General features: G+C 34.4%; 2 protein-coding genes across 2 annotated transcripts; both read left to right on the plus strand.

The window, feature by feature from the left end:
• Nucleotides 1–5,413: 5,413 nt before the first annotated feature.
• Nucleotides 5,414–8,383, plus strand: LOC106342164 (putative receptor-like protein kinase At5g39000). Its single transcript, XM_013781024.1, has one exon. The coding sequence runs from the start codon at nucleotides 5,610–5,612 to the stop codon at nucleotides 8,259–8,261; it is 2,652 nt and encodes an 883-aa protein (XP_013636478.1). The 5' UTR covers nucleotides 5,414–5,609; the 3' UTR covers nucleotides 8,262–8,383.
• A 6,626-nt stretch (nucleotides 8,384–15,009) lies between these two features.
• Nucleotides 15,010–17,706, plus strand: LOC106337681 (putative receptor-like protein kinase At5g39000). The gene has a single exon (XM_013776803.1). The coding sequence runs from the start codon at nucleotides 15,099–15,101 to the stop codon at nucleotides 17,583–17,585; it is 2,487 nt and encodes an 828-aa protein (XP_013632257.1). The 5' UTR covers nucleotides 15,010–15,098; the 3' UTR covers nucleotides 17,586–17,706.
• The last annotated feature ends 662 nt before the right edge of the window (nucleotides 17,707–18,368 follow it).

Below are 18,368 nucleotides of genomic sequence, written 5' to 3' on the forward strand. Positions count from 1 at the left end.
AATAACGGTATTCCGACGAAATTCCGACGATTTTTTTCCTCAGAATCTTTGTTGTTTTCTTGTAGTGGTAATATATGTGGATTGCATCAAGCCGGTAGACAACCTTGCAGATTCATTTACCAAAGGTCTATCAAGAGATAGTATTGAAATCATCTAAGGGAATTAATTTATTCCTACGACTAACGTGATTGTAGATCCCAAGATGTCGGTCCAAAGGGACAACTAAGTCAAAATTCATGTATTTTTAATAAAATAATGTATTATTATAGTACTAAAAACAAGTTCAAAATTCATGTAATCTTCCAAACTAAAAAATAATTTTGTAATTTTTCAAATTTGTCTTGAAAAATATACAATTTTGAAAATAAATATTCAAACTCAAAATGATAATATTTCAAATTTTACAAAAGATAAAATCATGGATAATAAAGAATGAAATTTTGAAATGCAACACGAAAAAAAAATTATGTTGTAAAATTAAAGTAATCTTATATTTTAAAATATTAATTTAATAACAAAAAAAATAATATCATAACATCTAAACATATATATCTTGTATCAATAAAATTTACTAAAATAATATGATAGATGCTACTATGTATAAAATTTCCTAAAATAATAGGGTTGTATTATTTACAAAAATAGTGTATTTACTTATAAATCCCGCAAAATAGTAAAATGATATATGTTAAAGTATATTTTTTTAAACACAACATGTAAATATAATTTATCTTAAACATGCATCTTTCCTATAATATGAATAAAAAAATTCAATAATGTATTATATGCAAAATGTATAAATTGAAGAAAAACATATTTTAAATGAGATTATCTATTTGATCATTGGAAAATTGCCAAAAATATCATTTTCAAAGTACCACTTTTCAAGTTTACACTAACCACTTTTACCATCATCTTTAATGAAGGGTAAAAGACATTTATAACCTTTTGATTAACTTTAAAAATAAAAAAACATATGGGTTAACTACTCTAAACTCTAAATCATCAACTCTAAACCCTAAACCATGAAACATCAACTCTAAACCATAAACCCCGAAACATCAACTCTAAACCCTAAACCTTCAAATCTAAACCCTAAAACATCAACTCTATACCCTAAAAATAAACTCTAAACCCTAAAATCCTAAACCTTCAATTCTAAACCCTAAACATCAACTCAAGGGTTTTAGGGTTTAGGGTTTAGGATTTAGGGTTTAGTGTTTAGGATTTAGGGTTTAGGGTTTAGAGTTGAAGGTTAAGGGTTTAGAGTTGATGTTTTAGGGTTAGGGTTAATTTTTTATGGTTTAGGGTTTAGAGTTTACTTTTTAGGGTTTAGGGTTTAGTGTTGATAGTTTAGGGTTTAGTGTTGATGGTATAGGATTTAGAGTTGAAGTTTAGGCTTTAGGGTTTAGAGTTGATGTTTTAGGGTTTAGAGTTGTTTGTTTAGGGTTTAGGGTTTAGAGTTGATGTTTTGGGGTTTAGGGTTTAGAGTTGATGTTTTGGGATTTAGGGTTTAGAGTTGATGTTTTAGGGTTTAGGGTTCGTATTTCAAAAAAAAAAGGTTTATGTTTGATGGTTTAGGGTTTAGGGTTCGTATTTCAAACAAAAAATAGGGTAGGATTGATGGTTTAGGATTTAGAGTTTAGTTTCAGGGTTTCGAGTTTGAATTTCGAAATAGTATAATTTGAAATAAAATTATTTTTTATTTTTAAAGAAATTATTTTTTATTTTTTCAGAATTTTATTTATTTAAATATTTATTTACTATATATAAAAAACAAGTGCATATGAGTCTTTTGCCACTTAATGAAGAAGATATTTTTGAAAATGTCCCTTTAGTGGTGGTAAAAATGAAAAGTGGTAGCATGAAAGTGGTTAGCATGTAATTTCCCCTTGATCATTTCAGATTGTTATTTCATTGTACCTAACTCAAAAATATATTAGTAAGTAATAAAAATTAATTACAAAGTTAAATATATTAAAAAAATTACTATATATTAATAATTCTGAATAATAAATATAAACAATAATATTATAGAGTTACACAACATATAACGCTAAAATAAAAATTATATATTGAAAATATTTATAATAATATCAAAATTATACATTTATAAAATGAAAAATATCTACACAGACGTGCGGGTCAAAATCTAGTATATGTTATTCCGGTTTACACAAACTTCAAGTGGTTTAAGTCATTATGTTCACCTTCTGAAAAGTAAATCTAACATATATTAACAATGACTAGTTTAAAAAGCTAAAATACAGTATTACCTCAGATGCATTTAGTTTTTGCTTATACTCTCGAAAAGTTTGGGTGTCTATCTATTCTATTGTTATGTCAAGTCAGTCGTGTATGTTGAGTATGTTGAGTATGCATGATCAATCGATTCTTCATATGTTGGATTCTAAAATAGTTATTCTTGGGTTCGCCCCCTAGGGTGGTTCACCAATCAATAAAATTTTATTATTTCAAATTCGATATCTTTAGAAAAGGAAACAAATATTATAGTCAAGTTATATTATGTTTTTAAAATAAAAAGGTAAAAAAAATAGTAGTTATATAAAAAAAAATTTTAAAACTATTTTTTTAATATTGTTAGCAAAACACTAAACCCGAAATTTTAAACCCTAAACCCTTAGATAAATCCTAAACTCTAAATAAAAAACACTAAATACTAAAACACTAAACCCTAAATCCGAAACCCTAAACTCTAAATCCTTGAGTGTTTTAGTGTTTAGTGTTTTTGATTTAGAGATTAGGATTTATCCACGGGTTAGGGTTTACCCATGGGTTTAGGATTATGGGATTAGAATTTAGGGTTTACTATTTTGCTGATGACATTAAAAATATTTTTTTTTCAATTACTAGTTTTTTTATTTCTTTTTACCTTTTTATTTAAAAAACATAATATAACTTGAAATATTTTGTTTTCTTTTTTAAAAGATATCGAATATAAAATAACACAATCTTATTGGTTGGTGAACCCAAGAATAAGTCATTCTAAAATATCCCGATAAATCTAAACATTTTTGACTGTATTTATTATCTAATTGGTAATATTGTTAGAGGGACATAGAATCGGACTTTAATCTCATATGATACATAATCCTCAACCTTTATTCTACAATGGAAAAGTTTATTCTACATGACCCCAAAATGGTAAATTACCATAAGGTCATTAATGAATCTTTCATCTCTACCATTGGATTAAAATAATAAGAACCACACGATTTTTTTTCTCCCTCCCGTGGGACCCATCCCTTTCTTCCTCTTCCGCTTCGATCCACGACAACAACTACAATTCAATTCTTCTCATAAATGAGTTTTGCTTATGTGTTGTGGAACTTATTCATGTGTTAGGGATGCTATTTATGTGTTTTTAAACTTTGCAATGGAGAAAATTTGTAATGTATTGTTTCTGTCAGATATTACTGGTACAATTGGTACTTCATATAATACACATTCATGTTTATGTGTTATAACACTGGAAAAACTAGTACAACTATACAAGTTGTAAAGTCTTTAGAATGGTACATCCTAACTATTAGAAGTTTTATCAAAAAAAATCCGCAATTATAAACAATCACATAAGTTTCCATTATTTACCTTATAATTTAAAGGTTTGTTTACTTGTTTGTTCACTATATTTTTGAAAAATATACACTGGATATATTTTAACAAAGTTAATGATTCCATAGTATGTGATTCTAGGTATTTAAATATATACAAGTAGTACAACTGATGTATCTTTATTTAATATTTGGTACAACTAGATATTTCAAATTCTGGACCAAAATACAACTATGTACAAACTTGTACAACCCAAAACTCGGTACAACTATGTATACGATTGTACAACTAAAATATTGGTACAACTACATGTTAATAAATTTGGCACATTTTAATTGTTTACCACATTTAAATGCTCACTACGTTTTAAACATGATAGTTTTACCTTCTTTCGTTTAGTTGTACAAATTGTACCCGTCAGAGTAATTTTGTCATAGTTAATCTGGTTAATTTAATTATACCAAAAACCTGTCAAGTTTAAACCTTTTGAATTAACCCTAAAAACTTTTAAATGTGCACTTTAACCTATATGGTATTATGCATATGCAATAGAAACATTTAGATTCATCTTAAATAGTTTAAATGTCTAAAAAATGTTAAAATGTATTAAATTCATGAGATATAAATATTTCATGTTTTAAACATGATTTTGTATCATTCATTTATTTTCTGGTAAAACCATTCATTTACTGGTAAAACTGGCATAACATTACATTGTATCCAAAATTGTATTTCTAGTATAACTGTCATTTCAAAATTGAGAAAATAGTGTGGGTTATTGGTTATACTATTTTGATAGATTTACAATTTTTTTAGATTTAGAAATCTTTGATAAATCCATGATTTTTAAATCAAACAAGTGGATTTTAAGAATAATTTATGTATTGCAAAATCTAAATAGATTACTACCCAATGTTAAAACAACATAACTCAAGTTCTAGCACAATTAAACTAGTAATACTACTATTGTATCTAAACTAGTTGTACCACTTATATTATTATTGTCGTAGTCCAAACACCAAACATGAATGTTTATGCATCATTTTCGAACTCAAAAATGATTTTTACATATTCCTTTGCACTTTGTTCTACTAAATCTTCATCTACTGTAATTTTTTTCTAGCTTGCCATCCACCGTCTTCGGCTTCGGAAGCAAAAAGATGAAGATGCATATTTTTTTGAAAATAGTACAACTAGTATAACTAGTACAACTTGCAAATAAATCATTATTAAAATCAAATATTATTGAAAATTTACTATTCATGTATTTTGACACATGCAAGCGGGGAAGGTTAGATCAACATGTCTCATTGGTTTCACATCATCCACTTTTCTAGCATCACTCATATGCTGAAATAAAAACGAAATATTGTCATACTAATTACAAAGTTATACTAGTTATACGCGTTTTAGTTGTACCAGTTATACTTAATGTATTAGTACTAGTTATATTTGTTTTAGTTGTACTAGTTATACTAGTGCGCGTTGTACTAGTTGTATTAGTTAGAGTCATACTAGTTGTACTGTACGCTGGGTTTTTTTTTGTCATGAATTTCGTGAGAAAAAAATAAAATTCAATTTTTGATAAGACATAATTGGTTACATACAACTATGGGTTGACCAATTTTGGATAAGAAAAAGAAAGTTAGTGAATATTTGAAGGAAATTTTTGATTTTTTAAAGGTGAAAGAAACATCCATGGAAAAATAAAAAAAAGGAAGAAGAAAAAGATGTTATGTTGATAACGATGTGTGTCCCAGAATTTGATCCCATAGAATCGTAGAAACCGTGTTATGTTGCATCATTTTAAAGTGGAATGACACACGAACAAGTTGGACGTATAACGACAAGGTGCTAAATTAAAAGACATGGAAGAAGTTTCGTCGGAAACTTCTTCTTTTGCTTGAGCTGAAAAGTCAGTTAAGGGTTGACCCGTTGACTTACTCACCACCACCCATGGTTTTGCTTCAGTTTCTTATCTTCTTCTTTACCATTCACAATATCATTCAACAACTCTCACTCTATCAGTTCCTATGACTTTTCAAGTTTTCTTAATCTTCTCCATTCTCGTTTCTACAGCCATAGCAGGAGACGGTGCAACCGCTGCGTACGTTCCCACTGATATCTTTCTCTTCAACTGTGGCGAAACATCCAACCAGATGGACATAAGTGGCCGTAACTGGATGGCAGAGCAACCAAATATTCTTCCGTCAAATGCAGCCATAGCGTCGTTTGTTTCACATGCGTCATTCCAAGGATCGGGAGTTCCTCAGGTTCCGTACATGACTGCTCGAATTTTCCGACATGATTTCACCTACAGTTTTCCCGTGTCTCCGGGCTGGAAGTTCCTCCGGTTATACTTTTACCCTACCCGTTACAGTTCCGACCTCGAAGCTGCCGTAAACTCCTACTTCTCTGTCACCGTCAACGGTTTTACTCTCTTGAAGAACTTCCGTGCCGATTTAACGGCAAAGGCTTCTCATGATGCGTCCATATTTAAGGAGTTCATAGTCCCTGTTTCGAGTGGATACACGATGCTAAATCTCACGTTCTCACCTTCTTTAAACATGTTAGCTTTCGTGAACGGCATCGAGATTGTCTCCATGCCTGATCGGTTTTACTCCAAGGGAGGCTTCGACGACAAAATAAAACAGGTAGGTAATAGCATTGACTTCGAGATAAACAACAGCACGGCTTTCGAAACTGTTCACCGGCTAAACATCGGTGGACAACTGATTGACGGCATAAGTGATACAGGGATGTTCCGGCCGTGGCTTGCTGAAAAGTTTCAACTAAGTGAAAAGTCGGGAATCGTGCCAGTCGTTCCGGGTGTAAAGATCAACTACATGGAGAATACTCCAGCGTATGTCGCGCCGGAAGATGTGTACACGACGTACCGTACAATGGGTAACGCCGAGCATCCTAGGCTGAACCAGAACTTCAATCTGACATGGCTCTTCCCAGTTGATGCCGGGTTTAACTACCTCGTCAGGCTTCATTTCTGTGAGACTCTATCGGATGTGAACGGACCGGGCCAACGTGTCTTCACCATCTTCATTGGAAATAAGATTGCAAAGCTTGACATGGATGTCATTCAGCTGAGCGGTGGTTCTCGCATTCCGGTGTATCTAGACTTCAGTGTGCTTGTTGGTTTTGAAAGTGGGCCGAGACCTGATCTACGACTTGACTTGCATCCTTACACGGACAGTGGCCCAAAGTATTACGATGCTATTCTCAATGGCGTAGAGATCCTCAAGCTTAGTGTCTCTGGCGGAAATCTTGCTGGACCTAATCCTAATCCTACGTCAGGTCTTACTCCAAACTCTGTAAATCAAGATATACAAAAACCCAAAGCCAAGTCACACGTTTTGGTAATAACACTTGGAACTGTTGGGTTTGCAATTGTGTTAGCAATGTTTATTGTTGTTGTCATCGTCATGAAGAGGAGGAAGAAGAAAAAGAAGGTTAATGTAGACACCAAGAGCAAGCCTACGGACTCGTGGACTACTCTTCCGCTTGTTGCCGGGTCCTCCCATACCAGATCGACCACATCTCTTCCATCCGATCTCTGCCGTCGGTTCTCCATCCTCGAGATCAAATCCGCCACAAACAATTTCGAGAAAAAGCTGATCGTTGGAGTAGGCGGGTTTGGTCCTGTCTACAAAGGAAGAATCGACGGTGGAGCCACGCTTGTGGCTGTTAAACGGTTAGATGTTTCATCCAACCAAGGCGCTACCGAGTTCGAAGCAGAGCTCAAGATGCTCTCGGTGCTCCGTCATATACATCTCGTTTCCTTAATCGGATATTGCGACGATGAGAACGAGATGGTTCTTGTCTACGAGTATATGCCACATGGCACACTTAGAGACCATCTCTACAAGAGAAACAAGGTTTTTGATCCCCCATTGTCGTGGAAACGGAGGCTAGAGATTTGCGTCGGTGCGGCTCGTGGACTACAGTATCTCCACACAGGCGCCAAGGACATGATCATTCATAGAGACATCAAAACTACAAACATACTTCTTGATGAGAACTACGTAGCTAAAGTCTCCGACTTTGGGTTATCAAAAGTGGGTCTTACAAGCTCATCTCAAACGCACGTCTCAACGGTCGTTAAAGGATCGTTTGGTTACTTGGACCCTGAGTATTATCGCCGTCAAGTCTTGACGGAAAAATCTGACGTGTACTCCTTCGGAGTTGTTCTGTTCGAAGTCTTGTGTTGTAGACCGGTCAAGCTCGAAAGCGCTCCACGAGAGGAAGCAGATTTGATCCGATGGGTGAAGTCAAATTACAAAAAAGGAACCGTTGATCAGATCGTTGACGCAGATCTAACGGCTGAGATTACTCCGCTATCGCTGGAGAAATTCTGTGAGATCGCTGTGCGATGTGTTCAAGATCGTGGTATCGAACGGCCATCAATGAACGACGTCGTTTGGGCGCTTGAGTTCGCACTTCAGCTTCATGAAGCTGCTAAGGATAAGAATGGCGTGGACTCTCTTGATATCCCGAGACGTGACGAGGTAGGTACGACGACAGACGGAGAAAATAACTTGTTTAGTAGGACTACGGGACGCATGTCAAAATCTGTGACGAGCGATGATGATTCTGCTCGTCTTGCTGGCGACGAGAGGAGCGGATCGAGTTGGGGAGTATTTTCGGAGATAAAAGACCCCAGAGCACGGTAAATTGTTGAATATGTAATATGTATATATAACTGTTGAAAAAAAACATAATATGTAAGTTTTTTTGTGTACTATATTTTCTGTTTTGAATCATATGAGTCGTATAATGTCTAATTTACCATGTATTTAACTTGTTACATAAACAAACATACCTAAAATAGTTAAAATAAATAATTTTCTTAAAAATGTTACTGCATGAACGTATAGAAACTCAGTAGTCACAGTTTTTTATTTTATTTAGAAACTCATTAAGCACATTTCCTACAATACCTCTAACCCTTAAATTTTGAAGTATTTTCTTTCCAATAAGTTCAGCATGGTATCTCGGCTTTTAGTAGAATTGAAATTGGTCTATTCTCGTTTCTCTTCTATCATTCTCCTCCGATGAGTTCAGCATGGTATAACCGATCCATTTCGGGATCTCCTCAACTTCTCCTGCTATCTTCGGGCTTCGATCTCGCCTCGTTTGAACTCGCCCGCGCGAGTTGGGCCCTTTCTACATTCAAAGCTGTACGGCCCATCTTTTATCCGACCCAATCATAATTTGACCGAAATTGGATCCAACGCCATCTAAACTACACCACCTACAGACCTACTCTTCATCCCTCTACTTTACACATTTCCACGATATGCCAACCTACCCAATGTACATCCACGAAATTCCCGTCCAAAATAAATCTATCCAGAACTCACTAATTCATAACCCACTTATCTGTTTTCAAATTTAAGCAGTGAGTATTGCATTTGCAGGACCATCCATCCATCCAAGCCTCAACGATCCATGAGCGTGTCATTGGCCAGACTTAACTCATACACAGATCACCCATTAAAGTCTCACCCATTGACGTTGCATCCATCCTTGCGAACGTCCACCAAATGTCATCCACAATTTTGTTAAACCACTAGTCGTACACTAACTTAAATCCACTAACACCAACTAAACTTTCATAAGCATATTCTCAAATTCAACCCTTGTATCCCCAAAACAAATTCTTTAATTTTTACAAGTTTGAAAAGGTGGTCATACAAATGTGTTAATACATTTCAAACATCCCTCTCAAACTGTATTCTATGATATCATGTCTATGATTTATAATTTTTCAAAACTTGTTGGCAGAAACATGTCCACACTCCACACAATATTGTAAATGATATCAATGTATTATTTTCTATGATATACAATTTATCAAGACATGTCTACTATATTATTGAATAATTTAAAGTCATTAATTATTATATATATAACTAAATTGGCGTGAGAACACAAATTAAAACAATTAGTGTTATTTATTACAATCATTTTTGATGGTAAATTAATCTAAAAATCATTTATATATTTTATATGATATATAATTAAATTTCAATGATTTTAATATAGATATAAAGTATATTTTTAATAGGATATCTGTTAAATGATTTTTTATACTCATATGGTTTTATGATCATTTGTTTATTTTCTAATATAAATTTAAATTATTGAAAAAAAAAATTTCAATGTGAGACTTTTAAGGGAAAATTTCATTTTTGCCACTTTTATGGTACCACTTTTCATCTTTACCACCACTAAGGTGTTGACTAGTTTCTCCGCTACCACCCGCAAACGCATCTTTTGCGGTTGGTAACAGTTGACAGTGTTTCGAAACAATCATACAAACCGCTACAAATCGCTTCAAACCGCTCCGAACCTCTTAAAATCAAAAGCTGGTTCCAGCTAGCATTTGCGGTTGCGAGCTGTTGCGGGATGATAATTTTTTTTCCTTTTTATTAAAACATATAAATACAAAAATAAAAATAAAAATAAAAATTTAAAGTTGGAATTATAAAAATACTAAAATATATCTATTATATTTTAATTACTATTATAAAATTGTAAAATAAAAATATTTTCTATAATTTAAAAAAATTTAAAACTATAACTTTCTAAATATAATTTTCATATTATTATAATATTATGATTTTTGATATTTTATAATTAAATAAAATGTAAATATTGTTAATTTATTATTTAACCGCTACTGTATTTGGTAGTTAACCAGTCATAAGTATCCCGCAAATACACCAATTTCTAACCACATAACCAGTCATACAAATCTCTTAAAACCGTTAGAAACCGCAGCCACATGCATCCGCAAACTCCCACAACCGCAACCGCTGCGTTTGAACCAGTCAGACCCTTAAACGAACATTTTCAAAAATACATTCTTCATTAAGTTGCAAAAGACTCTTATACCATTTTTCTCTATTTTTTTATGTTTTCAAATTATACTTCTTCAAATTCGAACTTTTTTATAAATTTTTATTTTTGAATTTTCTTTTTAAAATTTTTTTTTATTTATTTTTTTTCAAAATTTCTTTTGAAAATCGAAAATTATGTTTGAAACTATTTTTAAAAATAAAATTAAATTTTTTAAAGTATTTATTTATATATTTATTAGAATCCTAAATTTCACATTCCAAAAACCATACCACACCTTTCAACTCTAAACCCTAAGTCTAGATTAGTTAACCCTAGTGGTATAAATATCTTTTATCTTTCATTAAAATGGTAAAAATGGTTAATGTAAACATGAAAAATGTTAGTATGAATGTGATATTTGTGACAATTTTCTGACTTTTAATAGTTTTAATAATTTATCATCGTTCTTGAAAATTCAATATAAATTTTAAAATTAAATATTAAGTTTTCAATACTTTGTTCGATGCAAAATTTGAAATTTAATTATATATTTTTATATAGTATATAGTTTACTTTAAATGATATTATATATATATTTATTTATTTTTATCTGAACAAGTCTTATAACTACCAAAGTATAATTTTGATACTAAATATCTAAAATTTTAAAATCGTTTGACTATTAAAAATATATCATAAGTATATAAACAAAATCCTATGTCAATGAATATTAAATATGTATTTTTTAATATCTAAAGTTTATATTACTCTTATAAATAAGTTTCCTTCCACTTTGGAATCAAATTAGATTTGACTCGTGTCATTCAGGGATCCCTTGTCATTCATTCTAATTCTGTATTTGCTTCTCAATTTCGATCAGTGTCTCCTACTTTAACGTTTTTATATGAGTTCTTGATAGCTTTAATTTATGTGTGGGAATTTACACTCCTCACATAAAAATGTCCTTTTAGTCCTTAATTTTCTATCTTCACAGGCTATTATTCTTATGGTTCATCATCCTGACAAAACCACAATTCCATTCACCGGTAGCGGACAAAACACACACGAGCAAGTTGGACATAAACGACACAGCACTAAATTGTTGACATGGTAGAATTTTCATGGAAGCTTTCTTCTTTTGCTTGGTTCTTAGAAGTCATTCAATGGTCGACCCGTAGTAGACTCACACACGACAGAACCACGCATGGCTTGGCTTCAATATACACTCACAATCTCATATCTCGTCTCCATCACTCTCAATCCTTCGACAATTAGCTAAAGATCTTTATTTCTGACACAGAAAAAAGTTATTTCATTGCTCAAAACTTGAAGTAGTCCGTGTAACCAGATCAGAACATAACAATTTATAAAACCAAAATTTTTATCTCTATGAAAAAAAACTAGCCATTTTGCTGAAAAATCTACATCTCCATTTTGACCGCTAAGGCGAACATGCCGTGCCTTGCTCCGGTTTGTTATGTAATCAACTGACCGCGAGGTGACCGGATCTTTGATGTTTATTCGTAGACTTGAAGCTTACTACCTCGGGCTGCAAAGCACCCCTTTTGGGCAGAAATAGTTGGGCTTTGCCGATGAACTGTGTCTTCATTGTCTGTTTAATCCGTCGTGAGTAGAACTTTTCTGGGCCGGATTTTTATGATAAATTCGTCTGCAACAGACAGCTGGGTAACGCCCGTGCCGGTGGGATTAGCTCCGACCATCTTTGATCTTTCTTGGCATTGATTTCTAATTCCTTAGAGACGGTGCATTTGTTTACTCTGAATTCGAGATGTATGAGATGAAGTTACAAATTCGATGGTGAGTTATTTGAAAGACTAAGTAATCGTAAAGAGATGATGAAATCGGCAAAAACATTAAAGTTGTGTAAACCCTAGTTCTTGTGCCAATTTTTGTATGACTGTAAATGTGTTTGTTTTCCTCGATCTTCTCCTTGTATAGCCGACTTTTTTATTTTTATTTCTCCAAATCAGTGCATTTATTTGACCGCCTTTTAGTAAATTGGGTCGCGCTCAATTATTTGATAGACTTTATTTGAGGGATGTAATTCATCTCCAACACCCTAGATTATGTACCATTGCTAACAACTCCTTCCAATATGTCCTAAAATTCTCACCGTTAGAGTACTATAGCATATTCTCCGTTGCAGTGCTTCCAAGTGCTTCCAATTCTGCAGGTTGAAGTGATAATCATCTCAACTGATTCTTATTTCATAGAAATTGTGTTTCACACGTAAGGTGAATCATGACGCCAAAAATCATCTAGCATACATATATTTTGGCTCAAGGCCTCGATATATTCGCTAATGATTTTAAAATGTATCTAAAGTAACACTTTTTTTTAATAAACCATAATCACTTAATAAAAAATATAATACTTTTAGAAAATCTGAACCAATTGCATGAAAGCACATGTGATAATGGTAAATAAACAATCAATCATATATAGGTTCTTTCTCTATACCCTCTCTGAATTTTTGAGAGAGAGAGAGAAAGAGAAAGAATGAAACCTTTTTTTTTATCTTAGATCATTATCTGTTCTTCTTCCGGTGTATCTGGATCTTTAATTCCGCCGCGGAACTTTTGTTTCCGTTTTGTCCGGGTTATATATCCCTCTTTCGCAAAACGATTTCCATCCTGTTTTTTCTTTGTTTGCATTTCATCTTCTCCGATCATGCTCATATTCCTTTTTTAACCGAGTCTAATTTTTTCTCTTCTTAAGCTTATTTTTCTCGGATGAAAAGATGAAGAGGTATTGGATTTAACTTGATCTATGGAAAAATTCAGTAAAGTTGCCATCTTTAGTTGAAGATGATCCAATATAGGATATGCTCTAAATCGGTTAAGCTTTTCCTTTTTAAACAATCGGCGGTAGTATAATTTCTAACAGAAAGCAGCGGTTGATTGCGAAAGAATGAGTTCAATGAATACAAATCCAGGATACAATGAAGAGTTGAGGAAGGGAAGATGAAGCTGTGTCGGCGGTTCATGGTCGGACTCACTGGAAATGAACGTCGTGAAGCTTGCCAGCGGAACTGAAGTTTCAATATGAATGTTTCTTTCCTGACATGTGTTGTACGTAGTATTTTCTGTTAAGCATCCACATGCAATGTTTTATATTTTTTATATATTATTTTATCAACTTAAATTTATTAATAACGTAAAATACAGTTATATACATGATAACGAAAAAACAACACATGCCATAATTTAAATTAGGTCAAATAAAATAAGCTGAGAAGAGTATTTCCTTTGAGGGGTCACTGTTAATAGAGTGTCAACTCTATTAATTTTCTTGCAATTTGTAAATCTTAGCTGCATTGTAAAGCATCCTTCTCTTTATTTTATTACACTGGTGTTATTCCAATTTAGATCCATATATATTTTTTGGTTTAAAATCTAATATATTGATTCAATCATAAAAAATAAGAATTAAAAAAATAATTTATAACGATTGCACGAATATTCTCATACAACAAAAAGATACTTCTTCCACTTCGTATTGTTGCTTTCTCTTTGATGTATTTCATGATTTTAGTGATATGTTTTGATACCAAGTATATGTATCAAAACGTAAATTCGAAACATTATTCCTTGATTGAAAGAAAACTTCTTTTGATCTCGAACTCCTCTTCCGCTTGTTGAATCCATGGTGGTTTTTAGTGCACGTTGTTTCCTTAACAAATATGTTAAGATTTGTTTCAAACACCAGAAAGTTATTATGTAAGTATGATAACCACCAAAACCTCTTGATTCTGCATTCAACCCAAAACAACCAGCCGGATATTGTAACAGCAAATTGGAAAACAGAATTGAATCTGCCACAAGTAGAATTGGAAAACTTTTCAACTAGAGAGAAGACGAAGGACACATAAGTATCGTGATACTCCATTGGCGCATTTATTCATGCCTGGACCAAAAGCAATAGGAAAATTGAGAGAAGAAGACAACGTGTTCAAAACGCCACTAACCACTTTGTTGTTGCCTAGTGGCTTTTTGTAGTATGTATTGCTTATCAAGATTTATACCACTTGACTCGTGAGATATTAATAAAACATAAAGTTGACCCAAAAAAAAAGAAAGATGTTAACAATATCCCAAAGTTTCATAATGAGAATTTTTTGTAATTTTCTCTCTTAACTTCTGTAGTTGTTCTTTCTGAAATTGATAAGAGATACCATATGATTTTCTGCCAATGGAGAAGGTCTAGTCATCTCTATTCTCGTTTCCACTCCTAAGACTTACCTTAAATACAATTTTTCCACACATAAAAATGTCCCTATTCCCTAATTCTCTGTCGTCTTAACTTATGATCCTTATTGTTCTATCATCCCGACAAAACGAAATTCCATTCACCGTAGCTTTAAGTAGATAAATAAACACACGGAGTAGACATTGTTGGATATAAAAGACTAAATTGTAGACAGTGTAGAAATTTCATGGAAACCGTTCTTCTTTTTCTTGGTCTCAAAAGTCAGTCAACGGTGGACCCGTAGTAGACTCACTCACCACAGCACCACCCATGGTTTTGTCATCAATTATACGCTCATCATTTCTTATTTTCGTTTTCGTCATCATACACTCTTCTTCTCCTATCTTCATCTCCCTCATTCTCAATCCTTCAACAGTTCTCATATTTCAGTTCCAATGATCAGTCACGCTCTGTTAGTCATCTGTATTCTCGTTTCCGCTGCCGTCCTAGGAGATGCAACAGCAGCATACAAGCCTACCGATCTCTTTCTCATCAACTGTGGCACTAGCTCTGACACCATAGACTCTCAAAGCCAAACATGGACGTCGGATCAGCAGCATCTTCTCACGTCAAATTTAGACAACGTTTCGTTCTCTTCAAATGCATCTTACCAAGAAGAGGTTCCTCAAGTGCCCTACACGACGGCTCGCGTATTCCTATCCAACGTTGACTACAGTTTTCCAGTCTCTCCCGGCTGGAAATATCTCCGGTTGTACTTTTACCCGACCCGGTACGAATCTGGTTTTGACGCCGCAAGTTCCTTCTTCTCAGTCACAGTTAACGGTTTCACTCTCTTGAAGAACTTCAGCGCCGACTTAACGGTAAAAGCTTCCAAGTCGAAATCCTTAATCAAAGAGTTTATCGTTCCGGTTAACCAGACTCTGAATCTCACGTTCACGCCGTCTCCGAGTTCGTTAGCTTTCGTTAACGGCATCGAGATTGTCTCCATGCCTGACGGGAGTTACTCAAAGGGAGGCTTTGACAATATGATAACGAACGTTGGTAGTACCATTGACTTCATTATCAAAAACACTACCGCTTTCGAGACTGTTCATCGGATAAACGTTGGCGGGCAAATGGTGGATGAGGTCGGTGACACTGGAATGTTCCGGCGGTGGCTTCCGGATGATGATGTCATACTAAGTGAGAATTCAGGAATGAAACCGGATGTAACGGGTGTGAAGATAAACTACACAGATAAGACTCCCCTTTATGTTGCGCCGGAAGATGTGTACAAGACGTATCGTACGATGGGGAACGTCGGCTACCCAAGGCTGAACCTGAACTTCAATCTGACGTGGCTCTTCCCAGTTGATGCCGGGTTTAACTACCTCGTAAGGCTTCATTTCTGTGAGACTCTATCGGATGTGAACGGACCGGGCCAACGTGTCTTCACCATCTTCATTGGAAATAAGATTGCAAAGCTTGACATGGATGTCATTCAGCTGAGCGGTGGTTCTCGCATTCCGGTGTATCTAGACTTCAGTGTGCTTGTTGGTTTTGAAAGTGGGCCGAGACCTGATCTACGACTTGACTTGCATCCTTACACGGACAGTGGCCCAAAGTATTACGATGCTATTCTCAATGGCGTAGAGATCCTCAAGCTTAGTGTCTCTGGCGGAAATCTTGCTGGACCTAATCCTAATCCTCTAGTATCATCCGACCAAACACCAAATCATGTAAAGCCTTCGGCAAGAAAAGGTAATAATTCACATGTTTTGGTGATAACTCTGGCAGTGGTTGGTTCTTCAATTTTCCTAGCGATGTTTGTTTCTGTCATTGCGTTGTTCTGTAAGAGGAATAAAACGAAAGACGTTCCTTTACATACAACAAGCAAGCCTACGGACTCGTGTTCTCCTCTTACCACATATCTCTGCCGTCGATTCTCCATCTTCGAAATCAAATACGCCACAAATGATTTCGACGAGAAGCTAATCGTTGGAACAGGCGGGTTTGGTTCGGTGTACAAAGGACAAATAGACGGAGGAACCACACTAGTCGCGGTTAAACGGTTGGGAATTGCATCGAAACAAGGCGCTAAAGAGTTCAAAACAGAGCTCGAGATGCTCTCAAAGCTACGTCATGTACATCTCGTTTCTCTAATAGGATATTGCGACGACGAGAGCGAGATGGTGCTTGTCTATGAGTATATGCCACGTGGTACTCTTAAAGACCATCTTTATAAAAGGAATAAGGCTGTTGATCCTCCTTTGTCCTGGAAACAAAGGTTAGAAATCTGCATCGGAGCGGCGCGTGGGCTACAGTATCTCCACACAGGCGCCAAGCACGCGATCATACATCGAGACATCAAAACAACCAACATACTTCTTGATGAGAACTACGTAGCTAAAGTCTCTGACTTTGGGCTTTCAAAAGTGGGTCCAACTAGTGAATCTCAATCCCACGTCTCAACGGTCGTTAAAGGAACGTTTGGTTACTTGGATCCTGAGTACTATCGCCGTCAAGTCTTGACGGTAAAATCGGATGTGTACTCTTTTGGAGTTGTTATGTTCGAAGTTTTGTGTTGCAGACTGATCAACATCGAAATTGTTCCACAAGAACAATCAGATTTGATCAGATGGGTGAAGTCAAATTATATAGGAGGAACTCTTGATCAGATCATTGACCCAGATCTTGCTGTCGATATCACTATGATATCATTAGAGAAGTTCTGTGAAATTGCTGTTAGATGTGTTCAAGATCGTGGCACTGAAAGGCCACCAATGAACGATGTCGTTTGGGGACTTGAGTTTACGCTTCAGCTTCACGAGGCAGCTAAGAAAAACAATGAGGGAGGGACGATGACGGACGCAGAAGCTTTGTTAAGTAAGACTGATGATAACTGCGATCCTGTTATTGCTGAAGAACCGAAAGCACTGTAGATTAGTTCGTCCAACACATTCTCAGTTATGCATGTACCTACGTATTTACTGAATGAAAATCATTATTGTGCTTTTCTTTTTAAATAATTAAGGTGAATAGGCGTAGATCATCTTAGTAAGGTTATAACATTGATGACTTCAAAATGAAAGATCTAGGTCAAGAGATCTTTTTTTTTTTGAAACACTTTTTTTTTTTTGATCATCTCTTTTCTCTCTCATGTGGTTATTCTGTTTAAGTTTAAAAAAAAAAAAAATAAAGAAAAATAGTCTTAGCTATTTGTGTGATGTTCTGAGACCAGCTCCATCGATGACCTCAGTAGTTCTTACCATTTAAGAAAAATGAAGAATAATTAATATCGATGAGAGAGTATAGAAAGAATTCTTACCGTGGACATTCAAAGATCGACTCCTAATTTTAAGTGACAGATGTCACTGTATTAATGTTTCAATTGGTCTTACAAAATTAATGCACAATCAAATTATTATAATAACATTTTTTTTGTTTTAGAAACTCCATCGGTTACAACGAGTGTTTTTAAAACCGGAACGGAAGCTGAACCGGAAATATTTTGGGTCACGGTTTAATATGGTTCGACCGGGTTAAACCTAATTTAATAATATGGTTTAATATTTTTTTAGCATGTAAATATAAATTAGTTTCTTGTTTATATGGATAGTTTATAGATTTTCGATAGTTTTAGTGGTTTTTATTGGTTTAATAACTTTGAAATATAATCCGGCTATGTGTCCGGTTCATGATCGAACCAATTACTAGACCAATCC

This window comes from Brassica oleracea, chromosome C4 (genome assembly GCF_000695525.1).
Source record: "Brassica oleracea var. oleracea cultivar TO1000 chromosome C4, BOL, whole genome shotgun sequence".
Taxonomy (NCBI): Eukaryota; Viridiplantae; Streptophyta; class Magnoliopsida; order Brassicales; family Brassicaceae; genus Brassica; species Brassica oleracea.

Bases quoted from the DNA above. Each gene is read 5' to 3' on its own strand.
- LOC106342164 (XM_013781024.1), top strand. From the start codon at position 5,610: ATGACTTTTCAAGTTTTCTTAATCTTCTCCATTCTCGTTTCTACAGCC.
- LOC106337681 (XM_013776803.1), top strand. From the start codon at position 15,099: ATGATCAGTCACGCTCTGTTAGTCATCTGTATTCTCGTTTCCGCTGCC.